Source organism: Musca autumnalis, unplaced genomic scaffold (assembly GCF_047663935.1).
Source record: "Musca autumnalis isolate F117 unplaced genomic scaffold, ASM4766393v1 scaffold_1, whole genome shotgun sequence".
Taxonomy (NCBI): Eukaryota; Metazoa; Arthropoda; class Insecta; order Diptera; family Muscidae; genus Musca; species Musca autumnalis.
Window position 1 is genome coordinate 33,465,283 of NW_027411644.1, and position 24,506 is coordinate 33,489,788.

A 24,506-nucleotide genomic window follows, 5' to 3' on the forward strand; every position below is an offset into this window, starting at 1 on the left:
AGAGACCCCTCTAGAGGTCTTCTACAGAATAGACGAACTCTCTAGAAGTCTTCTATAGCCTAGACGACCTCTCTAAGGGATTTCTATAGCCTAGACGACCTCTCTAGGGGTCTTCTATAGACTGGACGACCTCTCTAGAGATTTTCTATAGGATAGACGACCTACATATGTACAGGTTTTCTATAGAACAGATGACCTCTGTAGAGGTATTCTATACAACAGACTGTAGAGGTATTCTATATAACTGACGACCTCTCTAGAGGTCTTGTATAAAATAGACGATCTCTGTAGAGGTCGTGTAAAGAATAGACGACCTCCGTCTTCTTTAGAATAGACAACTTCTCTGGAGGTCTTCTATAGAATGGAAGAACTCTTTACAAAATAGACGACCTCTCTGGAGGTCTTCTATAGAATAAACAACCTCTTTAGAGGTTTTCTTTATCATAGACTACCTCTGCAGAGGTATTCGGAAGACTTCTGTAGGTGTCTTCTATAACAAAGACGACCTCTGTAGAGGTCTTCTATAAAATAGATTATTTCTGTATAGTTCTTCTGTAAAATAGATGACTTCTGTGGAGGTCTTCTATAAGATAGAGACCTTTATAGAGGTCCTCTATATAAACAAGCTTTCCTTCCAGAGGTCTTTTATAGAATAAGCAACCTTTGTAGAGGTCTTCTATAGAATAGACGACCTCTGTAGAGGTCTTCTATAGAATAGACGGCCTCTGTAGATGTCTTGTATAGAATAGACGACCTCTGTAGAGGTCTTCTATAGAATAGACGACATCTGTAGAGGTCTTCTATAGAATAGACGACCTCTGTAGAGGTCTTCTATAGAATAGACGACCTCTGTAGAGGTCTTCTATAGAATAGACGACCTCTGTAGAGGTATTCTATAGAATAGACGACCTCTTTAGAGGTCTTCTATAGAATAGACGACCTATGTACAGGTCTTCTATAGAATAGACGACCTCTGTAGAGGTCTTCTACAGAATAGACGACTTCTGTAGAGGTCTTCTACAGAATAGACGACCTCTGTAGAGGTCTTCTACAAAATAGACGACATGTGTAGAGGTCTTCTATAGAATAGACGGCCTCTGTAAAGGTCTTCTACAAAATAGACGACATCTGTAGAGGTCTTCTATAGAATAGACGGCCTCTGTAAAGGGCTTCTATAGAATAGACGACCTCTGTAGAGGTCTTCTATAGAATAGACGACCTCTGTAGAGGTCCTTTATAGACGAGGTTTTCTATATATAAAAGACGACCTCTGAAGAGGTCCTCTAATCACAGACGACCTCTGTAGAGGCCCTCTCTGTATAGGTCCTCTAATCACAGACGACCTATGTAGAGGCCCTCTCTGTATAGGTCCTCTAATCATAGACGACCTCTGTAGAGGTCCTAATCATAGACGACCTTTGTAGAGGTCTTCTTATCATAGACCGCCTCTGTAGAGGTATTCTCTATCATTGGCAACCTCTATAGCAGGTCTTCTATATCATAGGCGATCTCTGTAGAGGTGTTCAATAGAATAGACTCCTCTGTAAAAGTTTTCCTAGAATAGACGACCTCGTTTGAAGTCTTCTAACGATTAGATGGCTTCTATAGAGGTCTTCTCTAGGATATACAATATCTGTAGAGGCCTTCTGTAGGATAGACAATCTTGTATATGTCTTCTATAAAAAAGAGTACCTTTGTAGAGGTCTCCTAAAAAATAGACGAGCTCTGTAGAGATCTTCTGCAGAATAGACGACCTCTGTAGAGGTCTTCTATAGAATAGACGACCTCTGTAGAGGTCTTCTATAGAACAGACGACCTCTGTAGAGGTCTTCTATAGAATAGACGACCTCTGTAGAGGTCTCCTAAAAAATAGACGAGCTCTGTAGAGATCTTCTGCAGAATAGACGACCTCTGTAGAGGTCTTCTATAGAATAGACGACCTCTGTAGAGGTCTTCTATAGAACAGACGACCTCTGTAGAGGTCTTCTATAGAATAGACGACCTCTGTAGAGGTCTTCTATAGAATAGACGACCTCTGTAGAGGTCTTCTATAGAATAGACGACCTCTGTAGAGGTCTTCTATAGAATAGACGACCTCTGTAGAGGTCTTCTATAGAATAGACGACCTCTGTAGAGGTCTTCTATAGAATAGACGACCTCTGTAGAGGTCTTCTATAGAATAGACGACCTCTGTAGAGGTCTTCTATAGAATAGACGACCTCTGTAGAGGTCTTCTATAGAATAGACGACCTCTGTAGAGGTCTTCTATAGAATAGACGACCTCTGTAGAGGTCTTCTATAGAATATACAACCTCTCTAGAGGTCTTCCACAGAATATACGACCTCTCTAGAGGTCTTCTATAGAATAGAGACCCCTCTAGAGGTCTTCTATAGAATAGAGACCCTTCTAGAGGTCTTCTATAGAATAGAGACCCCTCTAGAGGTCTTCTACAGAATAGACGAACTCTCTAGAAGTCTTCTATAGCCTAGACGACCTCTCTAAGGGATTTCTATAGCCTAGACGACCTCTCTAGGGGTCTTCTATAGACTGGACGACCTCTCTAGAGATTTTCTATAGGATAGACGACCTACATATGTACAGGTCTTCTATAGAACAGATGACCTCTGTAGAGGTATTCTATACAACAGACTGTAGAGGTATTCTATATAACTGACGACCTCTCTAGAGGTCTTGTATAAAATAGACGATCTCTGTAGAGGTCGTGTAAAGAATAGACGACCTCCGTCTTCTTTAGAATAGACAACTTCTCTGGAGGTCTTCTATAGAATGGAAGAACTCTTTACAAAATAGACGACCTCTCTGGAGGTCTTCTATAGAATAAACAACCTCTTTAGAGGTTTTCTTTATCATAGACTACCTCTGCAGAGGTATTCGGAAGACTTCTGTAGGTGTCTTCTATAACAAAGACGACCTCTGTAGAGGTCTTCTATAAAATAGATTATTTCTGTATAGTTCTTCTGTAAAATAGATGACTTCTGTGGAGGTCTTCTATAAGATAGAGACCTTTATAGAGGTCCTCTATATAAACAAGCTTTCCTTCCAGAGGTCTTTTATAGAATAAGCAACCTTTGTAGAGGTCTTCTATAGAATAGACGACCTCTGTAGAGGTCTTCTATAGAATAGACGGCCTCTGTAGATGTCTTGTATAGAATAGACGACCTCTGTAGAGGTCTTCTATAGAATAGACGACATCTGTAGAGGTCTTCTATAGAATAGACGACCTCTGTAGAGGTCTTCTATAGAATAGACGACCTCTGTAGAGGTCTTCTATAGAATAGACGACCTCTGTAGAGGTCTTCTATAGAATAGACGACCTCTGTAGAGTAGGGATATAACTTTTTGCACTTTTTTGTAGATATCGAAAATACCACCACATAGCCGTGTAGAGCATGAAAAACTATTATGAAATAAGGTGTAATTTTTTCTCTATCGCGAAAAAAGTTTCCGCACCAAATGCATTGAAGTTCAGTAATGCATTTTTTAATTTTATCTGTTATAACAACATGTTTGCTTTTCACTAAAATTTTTATTTTTTTGTAATCTAATTTAAAATCATTATCAAAGCGTTCTGGACCAATTTGTTCTCAAATCGCGCCATTTCGGAGCATATTAGGAACATTTGACACTATTGCAATTTTTGGTTTTTCTTTATAAACTCGTGAATTTTATGTTTATATTTTTTGTACCTATCGGACAAGAGAATTTGGGGTCATTTGCAACGAATTCGCGAAAGTTACAGACCGTTTTTACTGACTTTGCCTGTGAGAAATGTATTTTTGTCTATAAATATTTATTCAAATCAAGTAAATTTAAAATTATAAGTAGAAAAAATACCAAAAGCTTTTTAGTAATTGCGGTCGGTGCTGAAACTTTTTTCATCGAATCGATCTTAGAAACGCGGTTTCATTATTAGGACAAAATTCCCCACATGGTACAGGTGTTGTATTTTTGTAGAAAACGAATACAATTCTCACAGGCAAGGTCAACAAAAACAGCCTGTAACTTTCGCGAATTCGTTGCAAATGACCCCAAATTCTCTTGTCCGATAGGTACAAAAAATATAAACATAAAATTCACGAGTTTATAAAGAAAAACCAAAAATTGCAATAGTGTCAAAAATTCCTAATATGCTCCGAAATGGCGCGATTTGAGATCAAATTGGTCCAGAACGCTTTGATAATGATTTTAAATTAGACTACAAAAAAATAAAAATTTTAATGAAAAACAAATATGTTGTTATAACAGATAAAATTAAAAAATGCATTTCTGAACTTGCATGCATTTGGTGCGGAAACTTTTTTCGCGATAGAGAAAAATTTACACCGCATTTCATAATAGTTTTTCATGCTCTACACGGCTATGTGGTGGTATTTTTTTGGTTATAGCCCTACTGTAGAGGTATTCTATAGAATAGACGACCTATGTACAGGTCTTCTATAGAATAGACGACCTCTGTAGAGGTCTTCTACAGAATAGACGACTTCTGTAGAGGTCTTCTACAGAATAGACGACCTCTGTAGAGGTCTTCTACAAAATAGACGACATGTGTAGAGGTCTTCTATAGAATAGACGGCCTCTGTAAAGGTCTTCTACAAAATAGACGACATCTGTAGAGGTCTTCTATAGAATAGACGGCCTCTGTAAAGGGCTTCTATAGAATAGACGACCTCTGTAGAGGTCTTCTATAGAATAGACGACCTCTGTAGAGGTCCTTTATAGACGAGGTTTTTTATATATAAAAGACGACCTCTGAAGAGGTCCTCTAATCACAGACGACCTCTGTAGAGGCCCTCTCTGTATAGGTCCTCTAATCACAGACGACCTCTGTAGAGGCCCTCTCTGTATAGGTCCTCTAATCATAGACGACCTCTGTAGAGGTCCTAATCATAGACGACCTTTGTAGAGGTCTTCTTATCATAGACCGCCTCTGTAGAGGTATTCTCTATCATTGGCAACCTCTATAGCAGGTCTTCTATAACATAGGCGATCTCTGTAGAGGTGTTCAATAGAATAGACTCCTCTGTAAAAGTTTTCCTAGAATAGACGACCTCGTTTGAAGTCTTCTAACGATTAGATGGCTTCTATAGAGGTCTTCTCTAGGATATACAATATCTGTAGAGGCCTTCTGTAGGATAGACAATCTTGTATATGTCTTCTATAAAAAAGAGTACCTTTGTAGAGGTCTCCTAAAAAATAGACGAGCTCTGTAGAGATCTTCTGCAGAATAGACGACCTCTGTAGAGGTCTTCTATAGAATAGACGACCTCTGTAGAGGTCTTCTATAGAATAGACGACCTCTGTAGAGGTCTTCTATAGAACAGACGACCTCTGTAGAGGTCTTCTATAGAATAGACGACCTCTGTAGAGGTCTTCTATAGAATAGACGACCTCTGTAGAGGTTTCCTATAGAATAGACGACCTCTGTAGAGGTCTTCTATAGAATAGACGACCTCTGTAGAGGTCTTCTATAGAATAGACGACCTCTGTAGAGGTCTTCTATAGAATAGACGACCTCTGTAGAGGTCTTCTACAGAATAGACGAACTCTCTAGAAGTCTTCTATAGCCTAGACGACCTCCCTAAGGGGTTTCTATAGACTGGACGACCTCTCTAGAGGTCTTCAATAGAAAAGACAACCTCTCTAGATATCTTCTATAGGATAGACGACCTATGTACAGGTCTTCTATAGAACAGATGACATCTGTAGAGGTATTCTATAGAACAGACGACCTCTCTAAAGGTCTTGTATAAAATAGACGACCTCTATAGAGGTCTTGTATAGAATTGACGACCTCTGTAGAGGTCTTGTATAGAATAGACGACCTCTATAGAGGTCTTGTATAGAATTGAAGACCTCTGTAGAGGTCTTGTATAGAATAGACGACCTCTATAGAGGTTTTTTATAGAATAGACGACCTCCGTAAAGGTCTTTTTTAGAATAGACAACCTCTCTAGAGGTCTTCTATAGAATAGACGACCTCTCTAGAGGTCTTCTATAGAATAGACGACCTCTCTAGAGGTCTTCTATAGAATAGACGACCTCTCTAGAGGTCTTCTATAGAATAGACGACCTCTCTGGAGGTCTTCTATAGAATAGACGACCTCTCTGGAGGTCTTCTATAGAATAGACGACCTCTCTGGAGGTCTTCTATAGAATAGACGACCTCTCTGGAGGTCTTCTAAAGAATGGAAAAACTCTTTACAAAATAGACGACCTCTTTGGAGGTCTTCTATAGAATAAACAACCTCTTTAGAGGTTTTCTTTATCATAGACTGCCTCTGCAGATGTATTCTATATCTGAAGACTTCTGTAGGTGTCTTCTATAACAAAGACGACCTCCGTAGAGGTATTCTATAAAATAGATTATTTCTGTAGAGGTCTTCTGTAAAATAGATGACCTCTGTGGAGGTGTTCTATAAGATAGACGACCTTTATGGAGGTCCTCTATATAAACAAGCTTTCCTTCCAGAGGTCTTTTATAGAATTAACAACCTTTGTAGAGGTCTCCTATAAAATTGATGACCTCTGTAGAGGCCGTTTATAAAATACATGACCTCTGTAGAGGTCTTCTATAAAATAGATGATCTCTGTAGAGGTCCTCTATGGAATAAACAGCCTTTCCAGAGGTCTTCTATAAAATAGGTGACCTCTGTAGAGGTCTTCTATAAAACAGATGACCTCTGTAGATGTCTTCCATAAAATAGATGACCTCTATAGAGGTCTTCTATAAAATAGATTACCTCTGTAGAGGTCTTCTATAAAATAGATGACCTCTGTAGAGGTCTTCTAGAAAATAGATGATCTCTGTAAAGGTCTTCTATAAAATAGATGACCTCTGTAAAGGTCTTCTATAAAATAGATGACCTCTGTAAAGGTCTTCTACAAAAAAGATGACCACTGTAGAGGTCTTCTATACATCAGATGGCCTCTGTTGAGGTCTTCTATAAAATAGATGACATCTGTAGAGGTCTTCTATGAAATAGATGACCTCTGTAGAGGTCTTCTATGAAATAGATGACCTCTGTAGAGGTCTTCTATGAAATAGATGGCCTCTGTAGATGTCATCTATAAAATAGATGACCTCTGTAGAGGTCTTCTATAAAAAAGATGACCTTTGTAGAGGTCTTCTATAAAATAGATGACCTCTGTAGCGGTCTTATATAAAATAGATGACCTCTGTAGATGTCATCTATAAAATACATGACCTCTGTAGAGTCTTCTATAAAATATATGACCTTTGTAGATGTCTTCTATAAAAAAGATGACCTTTGTAGAGGTCTTCTATAAAATAGATGACCTCTGTAGCGGTCTTATATAAAATAGATGACCTCTGTAGATGTCTTCTGTAAAATAGATGACCTCTGTAGATGTCTTCTATAAAATAGATGACCTCTGTAGAGGTCTTCTATAAAATAGATGACCTCTGTAGAGGTCTTCTATAAAATAGACGACCTCTGTAGAGGTTTTCTATAAAATAGATGACCTCTGTAGAGGTCTTCTATAAAATAGATGACCTCTGTAGAGGTGTTCTATAGAGTAGGCGACCGCTGTAGAGGTCTTCTATATAAACAAGCTTTCCTTCCAGCGGTCTTTTATAGAATAGCAACCTTTGTAGAGGTCTCCTATAAAATTGATGACCTCTGTAGAGGTCTTTTATAAAATTGATGACCTCTGTAGAGGTCTTCTATAAAATAGATTACCTCTGTAGAGGTCCTCTATGGACCTCAGGTGACCTGTAGAGAGGATTTCTATGAATGGACTAACTGTGCCATCTAAAGACCCATCAATATGATCAAATCCATGTTTTTTCATGTTTAAGGTTTTGTATGAAACTGTTATGCAAGCGGATTCAGTTTGGACATAGTGATCGATCGTTGGTTCCGTTTGCTTCAAAATAAAAAATCCCCCAAATATAAACAATCGATGTATTCTCTAAATTTTTTTAGGTTCAACAGTTTTTTTAATTAGATTAAATTGTGTTACAGTACACATTTTGTGCTTATAACACTTTTATTGAAACTGTTATACAAGTAGGAAGCTCTTTTTATCGACTCACATTATAATGAAGATTTTATGCAATCTTAAGTAAAAGCTCATCAAAATTAGATACTGGGATATAAGGTTGTAAACAAGTCATAACTCTAATGTACACCCGCCTTGCACGCTGAAGGTCGTGGGGTCGATTCCCCGACCAGGCACCATTAAATTTTCAACAGTGACAAAATACCCCTCAGTAATACTGGCGACACTTCCTGAGTATTTCAGTCATATAAAACTTCTATACGAGTGATGTCATAAGAGATTTCGTTCGGACTCGGTGATAAACAGTAGGACCCATATCATTGAGCTAATATGGTGCACTCATTGATATGAGAGAAGTCTTCCTTGTCCCGTCTGGAATGTTTGTGGAACAATTATAATTATAAAGTATAACAGTTTTTACATATTGTGCTATTTTAAGAAATTTGTTTCGAGTAACAGTTTAAAAGGAGACTTTTAGACTTAGTATTAAGTATAATTTGAACAAATTCAACAGTATAACTGTTCATTAAAACTGTTATACAACCCAAAATATTTTTTGTACGTATTATGTTTAGAGTATGTCCCACAATCCCACGGCAGCGGGTTCTTTCGTACCGGATTGACCCGAAATCATAGTGTTTCGGCCAGCGGCTGCCAACCCAGTATCAAACCTATGCTTCTACGTAGGTTTCATGCTGCTTCAACAACTATTTCTTACGTTTTTTTTACCGATTTTTCGAGTATAACAGTTTTCAAAAAATTAGTTATACAAGAAAAACACTATTTGCTCGATTTTTAAATATATGATTAGACAAATAGATGCGATGAGAATCGTTTTAAAGATGGATTTCCTACAAATATAAATCTGCAAATTACCCATGTTGAGTTTAGGATTAAATTATCATCGGATTCAGCTGAAACTTGACGACAAACGTTTAGGTATAAAACATCTGAGTACAATTTTGTCATTAGATTCTCTCAAATTCTCTCAAATTATTTACAATTTCCCAACATCAATGCATTTATAATGTGGATCCTGCCATAATGACTGAGACACATAAGAGGCTAATTTTCTGGTTTACTTTATTTCTGGGTCGAACTTTGTCCCGATGTCTTATGCAAGAATATCAAGCTACTGATGTGTCCCAGCCTTAAGTTCCTCAACAGTCTCGTTCTCCTTTGCCGTCTTTCTTGTCTTTCTTTTTTTTGTTATTCTTTATTATTTCTTATTAGAACCTAATAGTTATTTAGTATAACACATTTTTATATATTACAACAAAAAAGCAAAGCAAAAACCAACCCCTTTCAATCAAATTCATCAATATTTATTTTGCAAATGTATTTTTTTCTTCTTCTCTTTTTATGTTTTTTAAAATTACAATTAAAAAATAACGCATTTATCTGTAAAACAAACACCCACAAAAAATCAAATCATGTCGTGAAACGAAAACCTAAATCAATCTCTCAAAATATGTGTTTTTTGGGGCAAAACAATACTCCAAATGTGGTGTGGCACAAATCAACGTTCTAACCTAAAAAAATATTAATAACAACAAACAACAACAACGTGTATAAAATTTTGGTGGAATAAATTATGCAACAACGAACGGCTTAACCTACATATATGAAAATCTATAATTTTATAACTAAATGTATATTTCAATGTCCATTCATATTTATCCATGGGTTTTGGTGGTTCTTCATCTCAATTTAATGTCCTTAACTGTAATTTGTAATTTTTTTTTGTAAAAACAAATTATAAATGTGTGTTTTGACTTCATATTCCATCATTATGTAAATATTTTACAAAACAAAATTGTGGCCCATGGAAACACCCATATATGCACTTCATTTCCTTTTTCAATGGACACGCAAATGCTCTTTCTCTCACATACGTCCTTTTAATGTTAATGGTTGTTGGGAAATAAAAATGTTTTTTTTGGGAACCAAACAATGTCCTGTAAATGTGAATAACAAAAAATGAAAAAAAAGGCTTTGATGCCTTGGGTGATGTCCTAAAGCCCGGCATAACAGCCACCTCAGCCACTGCAGCCAGCCTGGCAGCAGGTGGTGGCATGAAAACTTCCGTAAATCAAACAAATGTTATAACTTCAGGTGACCACCAACATCAGCAACAGCAGCAGCAACAACAACCAGCCAGCACTGGAAAGATCTTGACCGGCGATTTGGATAGTTCACTAATGTCGCTTGTAGAAAATTTAAACATTAATAAAACGTCTACTACAAAGTGAGTAAAAAACAAGAAACAAAACAATGCATTTCACCATCACCGCAATGCATGCATGTCACCTCCATTGATCGATCCATCATGCCTATCCATCATGGTTCCATTTCCCTTTATCATTCTCTCTTTACTCCGCTCCTTTTACCAACTTGTTGTATTTCTCCATAATTTGGCTATTCCATTGCTCGCTCACATTCATAACATTTTAAATATCGTTAATTCAGAATTTTCAGAATTCAAATAAAAATATCAGAAAAGTATTACATAGTGCAACAAATATTTTTATAGATTTAAATACTTCGAAATTGGGTTATATTTCATTCGAAAATCGCTGGGGAATTCATCGAATACAGCTGTATAACAGTATACAAATTGTTAACGGGTCACTACAATGTGTGTATGATGTATTTCCTCAATTTTGAAGGAATTTATTTTGTATAACAGTTTTAAAGACAACTGGTTAATCAAGAATAAACTGAAAATATGCTGTATAACAGTTTAAAAATTATAAACCATCTACAAAAATGTTCGTGTTATTTATTTCTTCAATGTTAAGAAATTTATTTTGTATAACAATTTTCGTGCGATTTTTTTTGAATTTCTAAGACATCTATTTTGTATAATAGTTTAAACGAAAGTGTTATACTCGAGAAGATGCATAGAATACGGCTGTATAACAGTTTATTTTTATTGATTTAAATACTACGAAATTGGGTTATATTCCATTCGAAAATCGCTGGGGAATTCATCGAATACAGCTGTATAACAGTTTACAAATTGTTAACCGGTCACTACAATCGCTGGGAAAAAATATTCGAATACAGCTGTATAACAGTGAGTATTATTGTACTTCTTCAAGTTTTAAGGAATTCATTTTCTATAACAGTTTTAAACACAACTGCTATGATCAAGAAAATACATAAAATAAGCTGTATAACAGTTTTAAAATTACAAAACCGGCCTAAAAAATGTTCGTGTAATTTTTTGAATTTTAAGAAAATTTATTTTGTATAACAATTTTCGTGCGATTTTTTTGAATTTCTAAGACATATATTTTGTATAACAGTTTAAACGTAACTGTTATACTCAAGAAAATGCATAGAATTCGGCTGTATAACGCTTATTTTTATAGATTTAAGTGACCCAAATTGAATTATATAAGATCCGAAAATCGCAGGGAAAAATATTCGAATACAGCTGTATAACACTGAGTATTATGGTGCTTCTTCAATTTTTAAGGAATTCATTTTCTATAACAGTTTTAAACACAACTGTTATGATCAATAAAATACATAAAATAAGCTGTATAACAGTTTAAAAATTATAAACCGGCCTCAAAAATGTTTGTGTTATTTATTTCTTCAATTTTGAGAAATTTATTTTGTATAACAATTCTGGTGCGATTTTTTTTGAATTTCTAAGACATATATTTTGTATAACAGTTTAAAAGTAACTGTTATACTAAAGAAAATGCGTAGAATAGGTTATATAACAGTTTAGTTTTATAGATTAAGTGCTTCAAAATTGGGTTATATAGGATCCGAAAATCACTGGGAAAAATATTCGAATACAGCTGTATAACAGTGAGAATTATGGTACTTCTTCAATTTTTAAGGAATTAATTTTCTATTACAGTTTTAAACACATCTGTTATGATCAAAAAATACTTAAAATAAGCTGTATAACAGTTTAAAAATTTTAAACCGGCCTCAAAAATGTTTGTGTTATTTATTTCTTCAATTTTAAGAAATTTAATTTGCATAACAATTTTCGTTAGATTTTTTTGAATTTCTAAGACATCTATTTTGTATAATAGTTTAAACGAAAGTGTTATACTCAAGAAAATGCCTAGAATACGGCTATATAACAGTTTCTTATAGATTTAAGTGCTTCAAAATTGGGTTATATAAGGTCCGAAAATCGCTGGGAGAAATATTCGAATACAGCTGTATAACAGTGAGTATTATGTACTTCCTCAATTTTTAAGGAATTCATTTTCTATAACAGTTTAAACACATCTGTTATGATCAAGAAAATACATAAAATAAGCTGTATAACAGTTTTAAAATTATAAACCGGCCTCAAAAATGTTTGTGTTATTTATTTCTTCAATTTTGAGAAATTTATTTTGTATAACAATTTTCGTGCAAATTTTTGAATTTCTAAGACCTCTAATTTAAACGAAAGTGTTATACTAAGGAAAATGCATAGAATTCGACTGTATAACAGTTTATTTTTATAGATTTAAGTGCTTCAAAATTGGGTCATATAAGATCCGAAAATCGCTGGGAAAAATATTCGAATACAGCTGTATAACAGTGAGATTTATGGTACTTCTTCAATTTTTAAGGAATTAATTTTCTATAACAGTTTTAAATACAACTGCTATGATCAAGAAAATACATAGAATATAGCTGTATGGCAGTTTATAAATATAAAAAACTGTCTCAAAAATGTGTATATGATTAATTTATTCAATTTTCTACGTTTAATTTCTCCAATTTACAAGTAATTTGTTTTGTATAACAGTTATAAACTTACTGTTTTACTCAAGAAAATACGCAGAATGCAGTTTTATATCCGTTTATTTTGTATAGCTGTTTATAACAAAACAACCGTTTTCAGTACAACCATTTAATTATTTAATTTTTATATATTTAAGTTGTATAACAGTTTTAAAGAAAACTGTTTTACTCATGAAAACGTAAGTTTTTAACGACTTATGAGAAAATACTTTATAACTTTCACTGTTATATAACAGTTTCAAGGCATTAGTTTTGATTTAAAAATACAGTAAATAGATTAAATATAGTAAAATGCGAAAATTTGTGATATATAGAAATATTCGAATACAGCTGTATAACAGTGAGTATTATGTACTTCCTCAATTTTTAAGGAATTCATTTTCAATAACAGTTTTATACACATCTGTTATGATCAAGAAAATACATAAAATAAGCTGTATAACAGTTTTAAAATTATAAACCGGCCTCAAAAATGTTTGTGTTATTTATTTCTTCAATTTTGAGAAATTTATTTTGTATAACAATTTTCGTGCAAATTTTTGAATTTCTAAGACCTCTAATTTAAACAAAAGTGTTATACTAAGGAAAATGCATAGAATTCGACTGTATAACAGTTTATTTTTATAGATTTAAGTGACACAAATTGGGTTATATATGATCCGAAAATCGCTGGGAGAAATATTCGAATACAGCTGTATAACAGTGAGTATTATGTACTTCTTAAATTTTTAAGGAATTCATTTTCTACATATAACAGTTTTAAACACATCTGTTATGATCAATAAAATACATAAAATAAGCTGTATAACAGTTTTAAAATTATAAACCGGCCTCAAAAATGTTTGTGTTATTTATTTCTTCAATTTTGAGAAATTTATTTTGTATAACAATTTTCGTGCAAATTTTTGAATTTCTAAAACATCTATTTTGTATAATATTTTAAACGAAAGTGTTATACTCAAGAAAATGCCTAGAATACGGCTATATAACAGTTTATTTTTATAGATTTAAGTGTTTCAAAATTGAGTTATATAAGATCTGAAAGCTGTATAACAGTGAGTATTATGTACTTCTTCAATTTTTAAGGAATTCATTTTCTATAACAGGTTTTAAATACAACTGTTATGATCAATAAAATACATAAAATAAGCTGTATAACAGTTTAAAAATTATAAACCGGCCTCAAAACTGTTTGTGTTATTTCTTCAATTTTGAGAAATTTATTTTGTACAACTTTTATACTTAACACAATTTTCGTGTAAATTTTGAATTTGTAAGACCTCTGTTTGGTATAACAGTTTAAATGTAACTGTTATACTCAAGAAAATGCATAGAATAAAGCTGTATGACAGTTGATAAATATAAAAAAACGGTCTCAAAAATGTGTATGTGATTAATGCATTACATTTTCTACGTTTAATTTCTCCAATTTTTTTTGTATAACAGTTTTAAACCATCTGTTTTACTCAAGAAAATACGCAGAATGCAGTTTTATAAATCTATAAATAATTATAGATTTAGGTGCTTAAGAATTGGGTTATATAAGATCCGAAAATCGCTGGTAAAAATATTCGAATGCAGCTGTATAACAGTGACAGTAACAGTTATGGTACTTCTTAAATTTTTAAGGAATTCATTTTCTATAACAGTTTTAAACACAACTGTTATGATCAAGAAAATACATAAAATAAGCTGTATAACAGTTAAAAAGTTATAAACCGGCATCAAAAATGTTTGTGTTATTTATTTCGTCAATTTTGAGATATTTATTTTGTATAACAATTTTCCTGCAAATTTTTGAATTCCTAAGACATCTATTTTGTATAGTAGTTTGAACGAAATTGTTATTCTCAACGTTATACTCAGTGTTATACTCTGTATAACAGTTTATTTTTTATAGATTTAAGTGCTTCAAAATTGGGTTATATAAGATCTGAAAATCGCTGGGAAAAATATTCCAATACAGCTGTATAACAGTGAGTATTATTAACTTCTTCAATTTTTAGGGAATTAATTTTCTATAACATTTTAAAACACATCTGTTATGATCAAGAAATGCTTAAAATAAGCTGTATAACAGTTTTAAAATTATAAACCGGCCTCAAAAATGTTCGTGTTATTTATTTCTTCAATTTTAAGAAATTTAATTTGTATAACAATTTTCGTGAGCTTTTTTTTTTAATTTCTAATACATCTATTTTGTATAATAGTTTAAACGAAAGTGTTATACTCAAGAAAATGCATATAATTCGGCTGTATAACAGTTTATTTTTATAGATTTAAGTGACCCAAATTGGGTTATATAAGATCCGAAAATCGCTGGGAAAAATATTCGAATACAGCTGTATAACACTGAGTATTATGGTACCTCTTCAATTTTAACGAATTCATTTTCTATAACAGTTTTAAACACAACTGTTATGATCAAGAAAATACTTAAAATAAGCTGTATAACAGTTTTAAAAATATAAACCGGCCTCAAAAATGTTTGTGTTATTTATTTCTTCAATTTTGGGAAATTTATTTTGTATAAAAATTTTCGTGCAATTTTAAGAAATTTAATTTGTATAACAATTTTCGTGCGATTTTTTTGAATTTCTAAGACATCTATTTTGTATAATAGTTTAAACGAAAGTGTTGTACTCCAAAAAATGCCTAGAATGCGGCTATATAACAGTTTATTTTTATATAGATTTAAGTGCTTCAAAATTGAGTAATATAAGATCCGAAAATCGCTGGGAGAAATATTCCAATACAGCTATATAACAGTGAGTATTATGTGCTTCTTCAAGTATTAAGGAATTAATTTTCTATAACATTTTTAAACACAACTGTTATTATCCAGAAAATACATAAAATAAGCTGTATAACAGTTTAAAAATTATAAACCGGCCTCAAAAATAAAATGTTCGTGTTATTTATTTCTTTAATTTTGAGAAATTTATTTTGTATAACAATGTTCGTGCAAATTTTTGAATTTCTATAACATCTATTTTGTATAATAGTTTAAACGAAAGTGTTATACTCAAGAAAATGCCTAGAATACGGCAATATAACAGTTTATTTTTATAGATTTAAGTGCTCCAAAATTGGGTTATATAGAATCTGAAAATCGCTGGGAGAAATATTCAAATACAGCTGTATAACAGTGAGTATTATCTACTTCTTCAATTTTTAAGGAATTCATTTCTATAACAGTTTTAAACACATCTGTTATGATCAAGAAAATACTTAAAATAAGCTGTATAACAGTTTTAAAATTATAAACCGTCCTCAAAAAAGGTTCGTGTTATTTATTTCTTCAATTTTAAGAAATTTATTTTGTATAACAATTTTCGTGCAAATTTTTGAATTTCTAAGACATCTATTTTGTATAGTAGTTTGAACGAAAGTGCTATACTCAGTGTTATACTCTGTATAACAGTTTATTTTTATAGATTTAAGTGACCCAATTTGGGATATAAATTATCCGAAAATCACTGGGAAAAATATTCGAATAAAGCTGTATAACAGTGAGTATTATGTGCTTCTTCAAGTTTTAAGGAATTCATTTTCTATAACAGTTTTAAACACATATGTTCTGAATAAGAAAATACTTAAAATAAGCTGTATAACAGTTTTAAAATTATAAACCGGCCTCAAAAATGTTTGTGTTATTTATTTCTTCAATTTATTTTGTATAGTGCGATTTTTGTGAAATTCTAAGACATATAATTTGTATAGTTGTTTAAACGAAAGTGTTATACCCAAAAAAATGCATAGAATTCGGCTGTATAACAGTTTATTTTTATAGATTTAAGTGACCCAAATTGGGTTATATAAGATCCGAAAATCGCTGGGAAAAATATTCGAGTACAGCTGTATAACAGCTGTATTATGGTACTTCTTCAATTTTTAAGGAATTCATTTTCTATAACAGTTTGAAACACATCTGTTATGTTCAAGAAAATACTTAAAATAAGCGGTATAACAGTTTAAAAATTATAAACCGACATCTATTTATATTTCTTCAATTTTAAGAAATTTATTTTGTATAAAAATTTTCGTGCGATTTTTTTGAATTTCTAAAACATCTATTTTGTATAATAGTTTAAACGAAAGTGTTATACTCAAGAAAACGCATAGAATTCGGCTGTATAACAGTTTCTTTTTATAGATTTAAGTGCTTCAAAATTGGGTTATATAAGATCCGAAAATCGCTGGGAGAAATATTCGAATAAAGCTGTATAACAGTGAGAATTATGGTACTTCTTCAATTTTTAAGTAATTTATTTTCTATAACAGTTTTAAACACATCTGTTATGATCAAGAAAACACTTAAAATAAGCTGTATAACAGTTTAAAAATTATAAACCGGCCTGAATAATGTTTGTGTTATTTATTTCTTCAATTTTGAGAAATTTATTTTGTATAACTTTTATACTTAACACAATTTTCGTGTAAATTTTGAATTTGTAAGACATCTGTTTGGTATAACAGTTTAAACGTAACTGTTATACTCGAGAAAATGCATAGAATATAGCTGTATGACAGTTTAAAAATATAAAAAAACAGTCTCAAAAATGTGTATGTGATTAAATTATTCAGTTTTCAAGTTATTTGTTTTGTATAACAGTTTTAAACTAACTGTTTTACTCAAGAAAATACGCAGATGCATTTGTATAATAGTTTAAAAATAATAAACCGACGACTTAAGGAATTTATTTTGCATAACTGTTTATAACAGCCGTTTTCAGTATAACCATTTATTTCTTTAATTTGTATCTATTTAATTTGTATAACAGTTTTAAAGAAAACTGTTTTACTCATGAAAACGTACGTTTTTTAACGACTTATGAGAAAATACTTCAAAATTTTCACCGTTGTATAACAGTTTCAAGGCATTTAATTTTCAGTATAACCATTTGTTTCTTTAATTTGTATGTATTTAATTTGTATAACAGTTTTAAAGAAAACTGTTTTACTCATGAAAACGTACGTTTTTAACGACTTATGAGAAAATACTTCATAACTTTCGCTGTTGTATAACAGTGTCAAGGCATTTAAATTTGATTTTAAAATACAGTAAACAGATTAAAAATAGTAAATTGTGAAAATTTGTGGTTATATCGTACCTATGAGCTTCTAATTTTCAAATTTCCACTGAAAATGGCTAGAAAAAACAGCATAACATTTAAAACATTATATATGTAAATCCATGTAATTTATATATAAACTTTTTAAAGAAATTTATTTTGTATAACAGTATTAAATGAAATATTGCACTAAAAAAATAAAAGTTTTTTTTATGAAATAAATGGAAAAACTTCATAATTTAAACTAATAATTTTTTTACTGTAGTTTCTACAGTTTCTAAACATTTAATTTTGATTTTAAAATTGAGTATAACAGAAAAAACTGCCAATTGCGATTATAGTCCCCTAATTTCTTTTAATTTTCCAATTTATACCGAAAATATCTAGAAAATACATGTTATATTGCTATATAACAGTTTCAAACAAATTTGTTATATTCAAGAAAACGTTTCCTTTTAATGAGATATAAGGAAATATTTCATAAATTGAAGAAATTAAATTTTGCACTGTAGTATAACAGTTTCAAATCACTCAATTTGATTTTACAATGCAGTATCAGATCAAAATTTGTCAATTGTAAAAATTTGTGATTATTTCACCTCCTAGATGTTTCCAATTTTCAAATTTCCACCGAAAATGTCTATAAAATACATTCCATACTGCAGTATAACAGTTACAAAATTATATACAGGGGCTCAATTCTGTTTCTAATGTGAAACTTTTATAAAGGAGAAAACTGTCAAATGAAAGAAATTCAAAAGGAAATATTTTTCATTTCAAATTTTGCACTATAATATAACAGTTTTAAATCATTTAATTTCGATTTTACAATGCAGTATCAGATCAAAATTTGTCAATTGTAAAAATGTGTGATTATTTCAACTCCTAAAAGTTTCCAATTTTCAAATTTCCACCGAAATTAGCTATAAAATACATTCCATACTGCAGTATAACAGTTACAAATTATATACAGGGGCTAGCTCAATTCCGTTTCTATGAAAATGTGAAACTTTTATAAAGGAGAAAACTGTCAAACGAAAGAAATTATAAAGGAAATATTTTTCATTTCAAATTTTTCACTATAGTATAACAGTTTCAAATCATTCAATTTTGGATTTTACAATGCAGTATCAGATCAAAATTTGTCAATTGTAAAAATTTGTGATTATTTCAACTCCTAAAAGTTTCCAATTTTCAAATTCCCACCGAAATTGGCTATAAAATACATTCCATACTGCAGTATAACAGTTACAAAATTATATACAGGGGCTCAATTCAGTTTCTATGAAAATGTGAAACTTTTATAAAGGAGAAAACTGTCAAATGAAAGAAATTATAAAGGAAATATTTTTCATTTCAAATTTGCATAGAACAAGACTCCAGCGCCTGGTCCGGAAAATGTTCCATCATAATTCTTATGATTTAGTTTAAACTTTATACAAAGTTTTAAACACAAGTTTTAACGATTTATAAGGAAATACATCACATCTTGAAGGATTTAAATATTTTCACTTTAGTATAACAGTTTGGGAAGATTTAATTTTGATGTTACAATGCTATATAACAGAATTAAAATTGTAAATATTGAATATTTGTGATGATATTTCCTAATACATAATTTCTAATTTTCCAATTTCCACCAAAAATGCGGGAAAATGCATTTTATACTGCAGTACAACAGTTAAAAATATAAACTGCTCTCAAAAAAAGTTGCAATATAATTCCTCTGATTTATCTCACGAAATTTTAAGAAATTTAATTTTTATAACATTTTTAAGCAAAACTGTTATACAAAGAAAATATTCTTTTTACTTTGAACGAAATCAATATTTGTCATGGACTATAACAGTTTGAATGTATTTGAATATTATATTTTACATTGTAATATAACAGATTTAAATTTATGAACTTCATCCAAAAAAATCTCATTCTTGTACTTTCTTGAGTATAACAGTTTGAAACGAATCTGTTATACACCTAAAAATGTTTTTTAATAATAAAAATTATTTCATATAACACTTTATAATACTGTGTATACGACTTATTGCATATTTGAAACTGTTATACATAACAATACCTTTTTCTTTCAATATTATAACCAGCCCAATTATGAATATCAACTCCCCGTGAGTTTTCTAACTTTCTCCTTTAAAAGATGAAACGGCAGAAAGACAAAACTCACGGGGAGTTTACATTCATAATCACCCTGAACAATAAAATTCACAACTTCGACAATTTATAAGCATATTACATATTTTTCTGAAGTATAACAGATCAGAGCCTTCTTAGCTATATTTTTGCGGCAGTATAGCAGTTTAGAACAGTTTATATCTGAACTGTTATACACTAGATATTTTCGTATTTTTAACTACTCACAGAATATAACAAATAAATTGACCATAATTAGGTGTTTTTATCAAACCAAACACCTTTTAGTGAAGTATAACAGATAAAAATGAAGAGAAATTGTTATTTATTTCCCAGTATAACAGTTTCAATACGATGCATTTTGCTCAAATTTATGACTATATTCTTCAAATTTATCACTATATTTTTCAAATTATTCAAAATTAACTTTACTCAGTACAACAGTTGGAAACAAAATTGCTCATTACCTATAAATTTTGGTTGAAAATCCCCGGATATTTTAGTACTGTTAAATATTTCGATATCCAAATTTAAAAATTGTTGAAAGTGAAAAAAATTGCTTTCCAAAATTTCAAACCACGAATATGACAGTTAGCAGCAAACCTGTTATACAATATAAAAACGTTTCTTACAAGAATACAAATTTGAAATCAATTAATTAATTTCCCAGCATGTAAATAGCTCTTTAAACCATAATATAACAGTTTTACGACATTCTGTTAATCACAAAAATATTACAATTTACTTGAGATGAATTTTCTTGTTATTTTTACTGAATTTATGCGTGTATAACAGTTTCGTTGAAACTGTTATACTAAACAAAAACTGTTATAAAATGCGATTTTTCGAATTTCAAGATTCAAGAAAACCTTTAAAATGTACAAACAATATTCATTGAACATTGAATTGAATTAACTTTACTCAGGTCAGCAATTGGAAACAAAATTGCTCATTACCTATAAATTTTGGTTGAAAATCTCCGGATATTGTACTACTGTTTAATATTTCGATATCCAAATTTAAAAATTGTTGAAAGTGAAAAAAATCGCTTTCCAAAATTTCAAACCACGAATATGACAGTTAGCAGCAAACCTGTTATACAATATAAAAACGTTTTTTTACATGAATACAAATTTGAAATCAATCAATTAATTTCCCAGCAACAGTTGGAAAAAAAAATTGCTGATATTGTAGTACTGTTTAATATTTCGATATCCAAATTTAAAAATTGTTGAAAGTGAAAAAAAATTGTTTTCCAAAGTTTCAAACCATGAATATAACAGTTAGCAGCAAACCTGTTATACAATGTAACAACGTTTTTTTAACATGAATATTAATGTTCAAAATTAATTTTACTCAGTACAACAGTTGGAAACAAAATTGCTGATATTGTTGTACTGTTTAATATTTCGATATCCAAATTTAAAACTTGTTGAAAGTGAAAAAATCGCTTTCCAAAATTTCAAACCACGAATATGACAGTTAGCAGCAAACCTGTTATACATATAAAAACGTTTTTTTACATGAATACAAATTTCAAATCAATTAATTAATTTCCCAGCATGTAAATAGCTCTTTAAACCATAATATAACAGTTCTACAACATTCTGTTAATCACAAAAATATTACAATTTACTTGAGATGAGTTTTCTTGTTATTTTTACTGAATTTATGCGTGTATAACAGTTTCGTTGAAACTGTTATACTCAACAAAAACTGTTATAAAATGCGATTTTTCGAATTTCAAGAATCAAGAAAACCTTAAAAATTTACAAACAATATTCATTGCATTTTAAATTTGTTTAAAATCCCAAAAATATTGTAGCACAGTGTAACATTTTTGATATTTAATTCTGAAAATAGTGGTGCAAGAGCAATTTCATATTTCAAAATAGCTAAAAATTTCTAAAGCCTTTGCCATGTATCCATAAACCTCCAAGTTTCCTCTGCTCAAAATATCTCCTTGAAAATGATATATCATCCATCCTTTTCATAATGCCACCCATACCTCTCTCTCTTTTCACATTATCATATCTCTACATAAAAAATCCCCCTTAAAAAAAAGAAACACAAGCCCAAACAAAAACCAACAAACAAACAAACTCTTCTTCCCATTATTATTCATTTTCCATAGACCTGTGCAATGGAATTCACCGAAAAATACCGCGAAACCCGGTGCTAATTGGACACCTCAACCTATGGCTGCTACAACTGGTGCTGGTTATCGTCCAATGGTGAGTGTTTTGTCTTTGCTTAAACAAAAAACCACAACAACAACAGAAAAACAAAAAACAACAAATCAATCTATTAGAAAAAAACAACAACAAAATAATATTACGTAAAAGAAAGCTATATTTTGTTCTTAAAATTCCAAAGAAATGTGCTTTTTCAAAACTTCTGGCTTATAGCATAAAAACAATAATATTTTTTCAAATTTGTTTAAATTTAGTTGACAAAAAACAACTTCTTCAGAGTTTTGACTCTGTTCATATACAAAAAAAGAAAAAAAGGATTATGACGAAGTTCCGTTTTCGTTTATTTTTTTGAAAGAACAATTACGTGCCGTTTGTTGTGTCATTTTGCATTTAAATCGCTATAACATTATTATTATTTTTTATATTATTGACAATATTATTTTATTTATATTTTTTATTATTTTGCGCATATTATTTAAATATTTATGTATGCTTTTTATTAGAAATCACTTTAGTCTTTTTTATTGGCTTGAAACCAATTTTATTGGCTGTGGTAGAAAAATACTAGTTTTCCCTTCTAGAGCTAAGAAAAAGTGTTGAAGTTTTGCCAAAGTCAACTCAAATGAAAACCAAAAATATTAATTTGTCCATTTAATCAATTGAAATATTTTGGTTACGTTGTTATTGACGCACACGATTGCTCTAAGTGGCTAGAAAATTTCCTAGGAAGAAAAAAGTTAATACTAGTGACTGGAAATTTTTTGAAACTTTAGAGAGATCCTAGATCGGATAGCACTTGATCGATTTAACTCCTTTCTCTATGACCGTACCGCTAAGTAATCTTTTAAAGCCCTCTTGACCTCTACAAAGGCCATATTTTTTGTAGGAAATCTCTACAGTTGTCATCTATAGTAGACATCTATTCAATAGAAGACCTCTACTGAGGTCATCTATTCTACGAAGACCTTCTGAGGTCATCTAATCTATAGAAGGCCTCTACTGAGGTCATTTCTATAAAACACCTCTACTGAGGTCATCTATTTCATAGAAGACCCCTACTGAGGTCATATATTCTATAGAAGACCTCTACCGAGGTCTGCTATTCTATAGAAGATCTCTACAGCGGTCTGCTATTCTATAGAAGATCTTTACAGAGGTCTGCTATTCTATAGAAGACCTCTAAAGAGGTCTGCTATTCTATAGAAGATCTCTACAGAGGTCTGCTATTCTAAAGAAGACCTCTAAAGAGGTCTGCTATTCCATAGTAAACCTCTACAGAGGTCTGCTATTCTATAGAAGACCTCTACGGAGGTCTGATATTCTATAGAAGACCTCTATAGAGGTCTGCTATTCTATAGAAGACCTCTACAGAGGTCTGCTATTCTGTAGAAGACCTCTACAGAGGTCTTTTATTCTATAGAAGACCTCTACAGAGGTCTGCTATTCTATAGAAGACCTCTACAGAGGGGTCTGCTATTCTATAGAAGACCTCTACAGAGGTCTGCTATTCTATAGAAGACCTCTACAGAGGTCTGCTGTTCTATAGAAAACCTCTACAGAGGTCTGCTATTCTATAGAAGACCTCTACAGAGGTCTGCTATTCTATAGAAGACCTCTACAGAGATCTAATATTCCCTAGAAGGCCTCTACAGAGGTCTGCTATTCTTTAGAAGACCTCTACAGAGATCTGCTATTCTATAGAAGATCACTACAGAGGTCTGCTACTCTAAAAAAGATCTCTACAAAGATCTAATATTCTATATATGATCTCTACAGAGGACTGCTATTCTATAGAATATCTCTACAGAGGTCTGCTATTCTGTAGAAGACCTCTACGGAGGTCTGCTATTCTATAGAAGACCTCTACGGAGGTCTGCTATTCTATACAAGACCTCTACGGAGGTCTGCTATTCTATAGAAGACCTCTACGGAGGTCTGCTATTCTATAGAAGACCTCTACGGAGGTCTGCTATTCTATAGAAGACCTCTACAGAGTCTGCTATTCTATAGAAGACCTCTACAGAGAAGACCTCTACAGAGGTCTGCTATTCTATAGAAGACCTCTACAGAGGTCTGCTATTCTATAGAATACCTATACAGATGTCTGCTATTCAATAGAAGACCTCTACAGAGATCTGTTATTCTATAGAAGACCTCTACTGAGGTCATCCATTTTATAGCAGACCTCTACTGAGGTCATCTATTCTATAAAATACCTTTACAGAGGTCTGCTATTCTATAGAAAACAACTACAGAGGTATGATATTCTATATA

The 24,506-nt window shown here is 31.5% G+C and overlaps 1 protein-coding gene across 50 annotated transcripts in view; it reads left to right on the forward strand.

Moving 5' to 3' along the window:
* Window positions 1-24,506, forward strand: part of lap (phosphatidylinositol-binding clathrin assembly protein lap) — a 111,388-nt gene that overhangs the window by 63,668 nt on the left and 23,214 nt on the right. For 29 of the 50 annotated variants that reach the window (XM_073971720.1, XM_073971640.1, XM_073971650.1 and 26 more), the window contains 2 exons: window positions 10,037-10,292; window positions 22,172-22,271. In XM_073971720.1, coding sequence (XP_073827821.1) covers window positions 10,037-10,292; window positions 22,172-22,271 — 356 coding nt within the window. The remainder of the gene's footprint in view (window positions 1-10,036; window positions 10,293-22,171; window positions 22,272-24,506) is intronic. The other 21 variants (XM_073971789.1, XM_073971653.1, XM_073971709.1 and 18 more) reach the window with 1 other exon arrangement.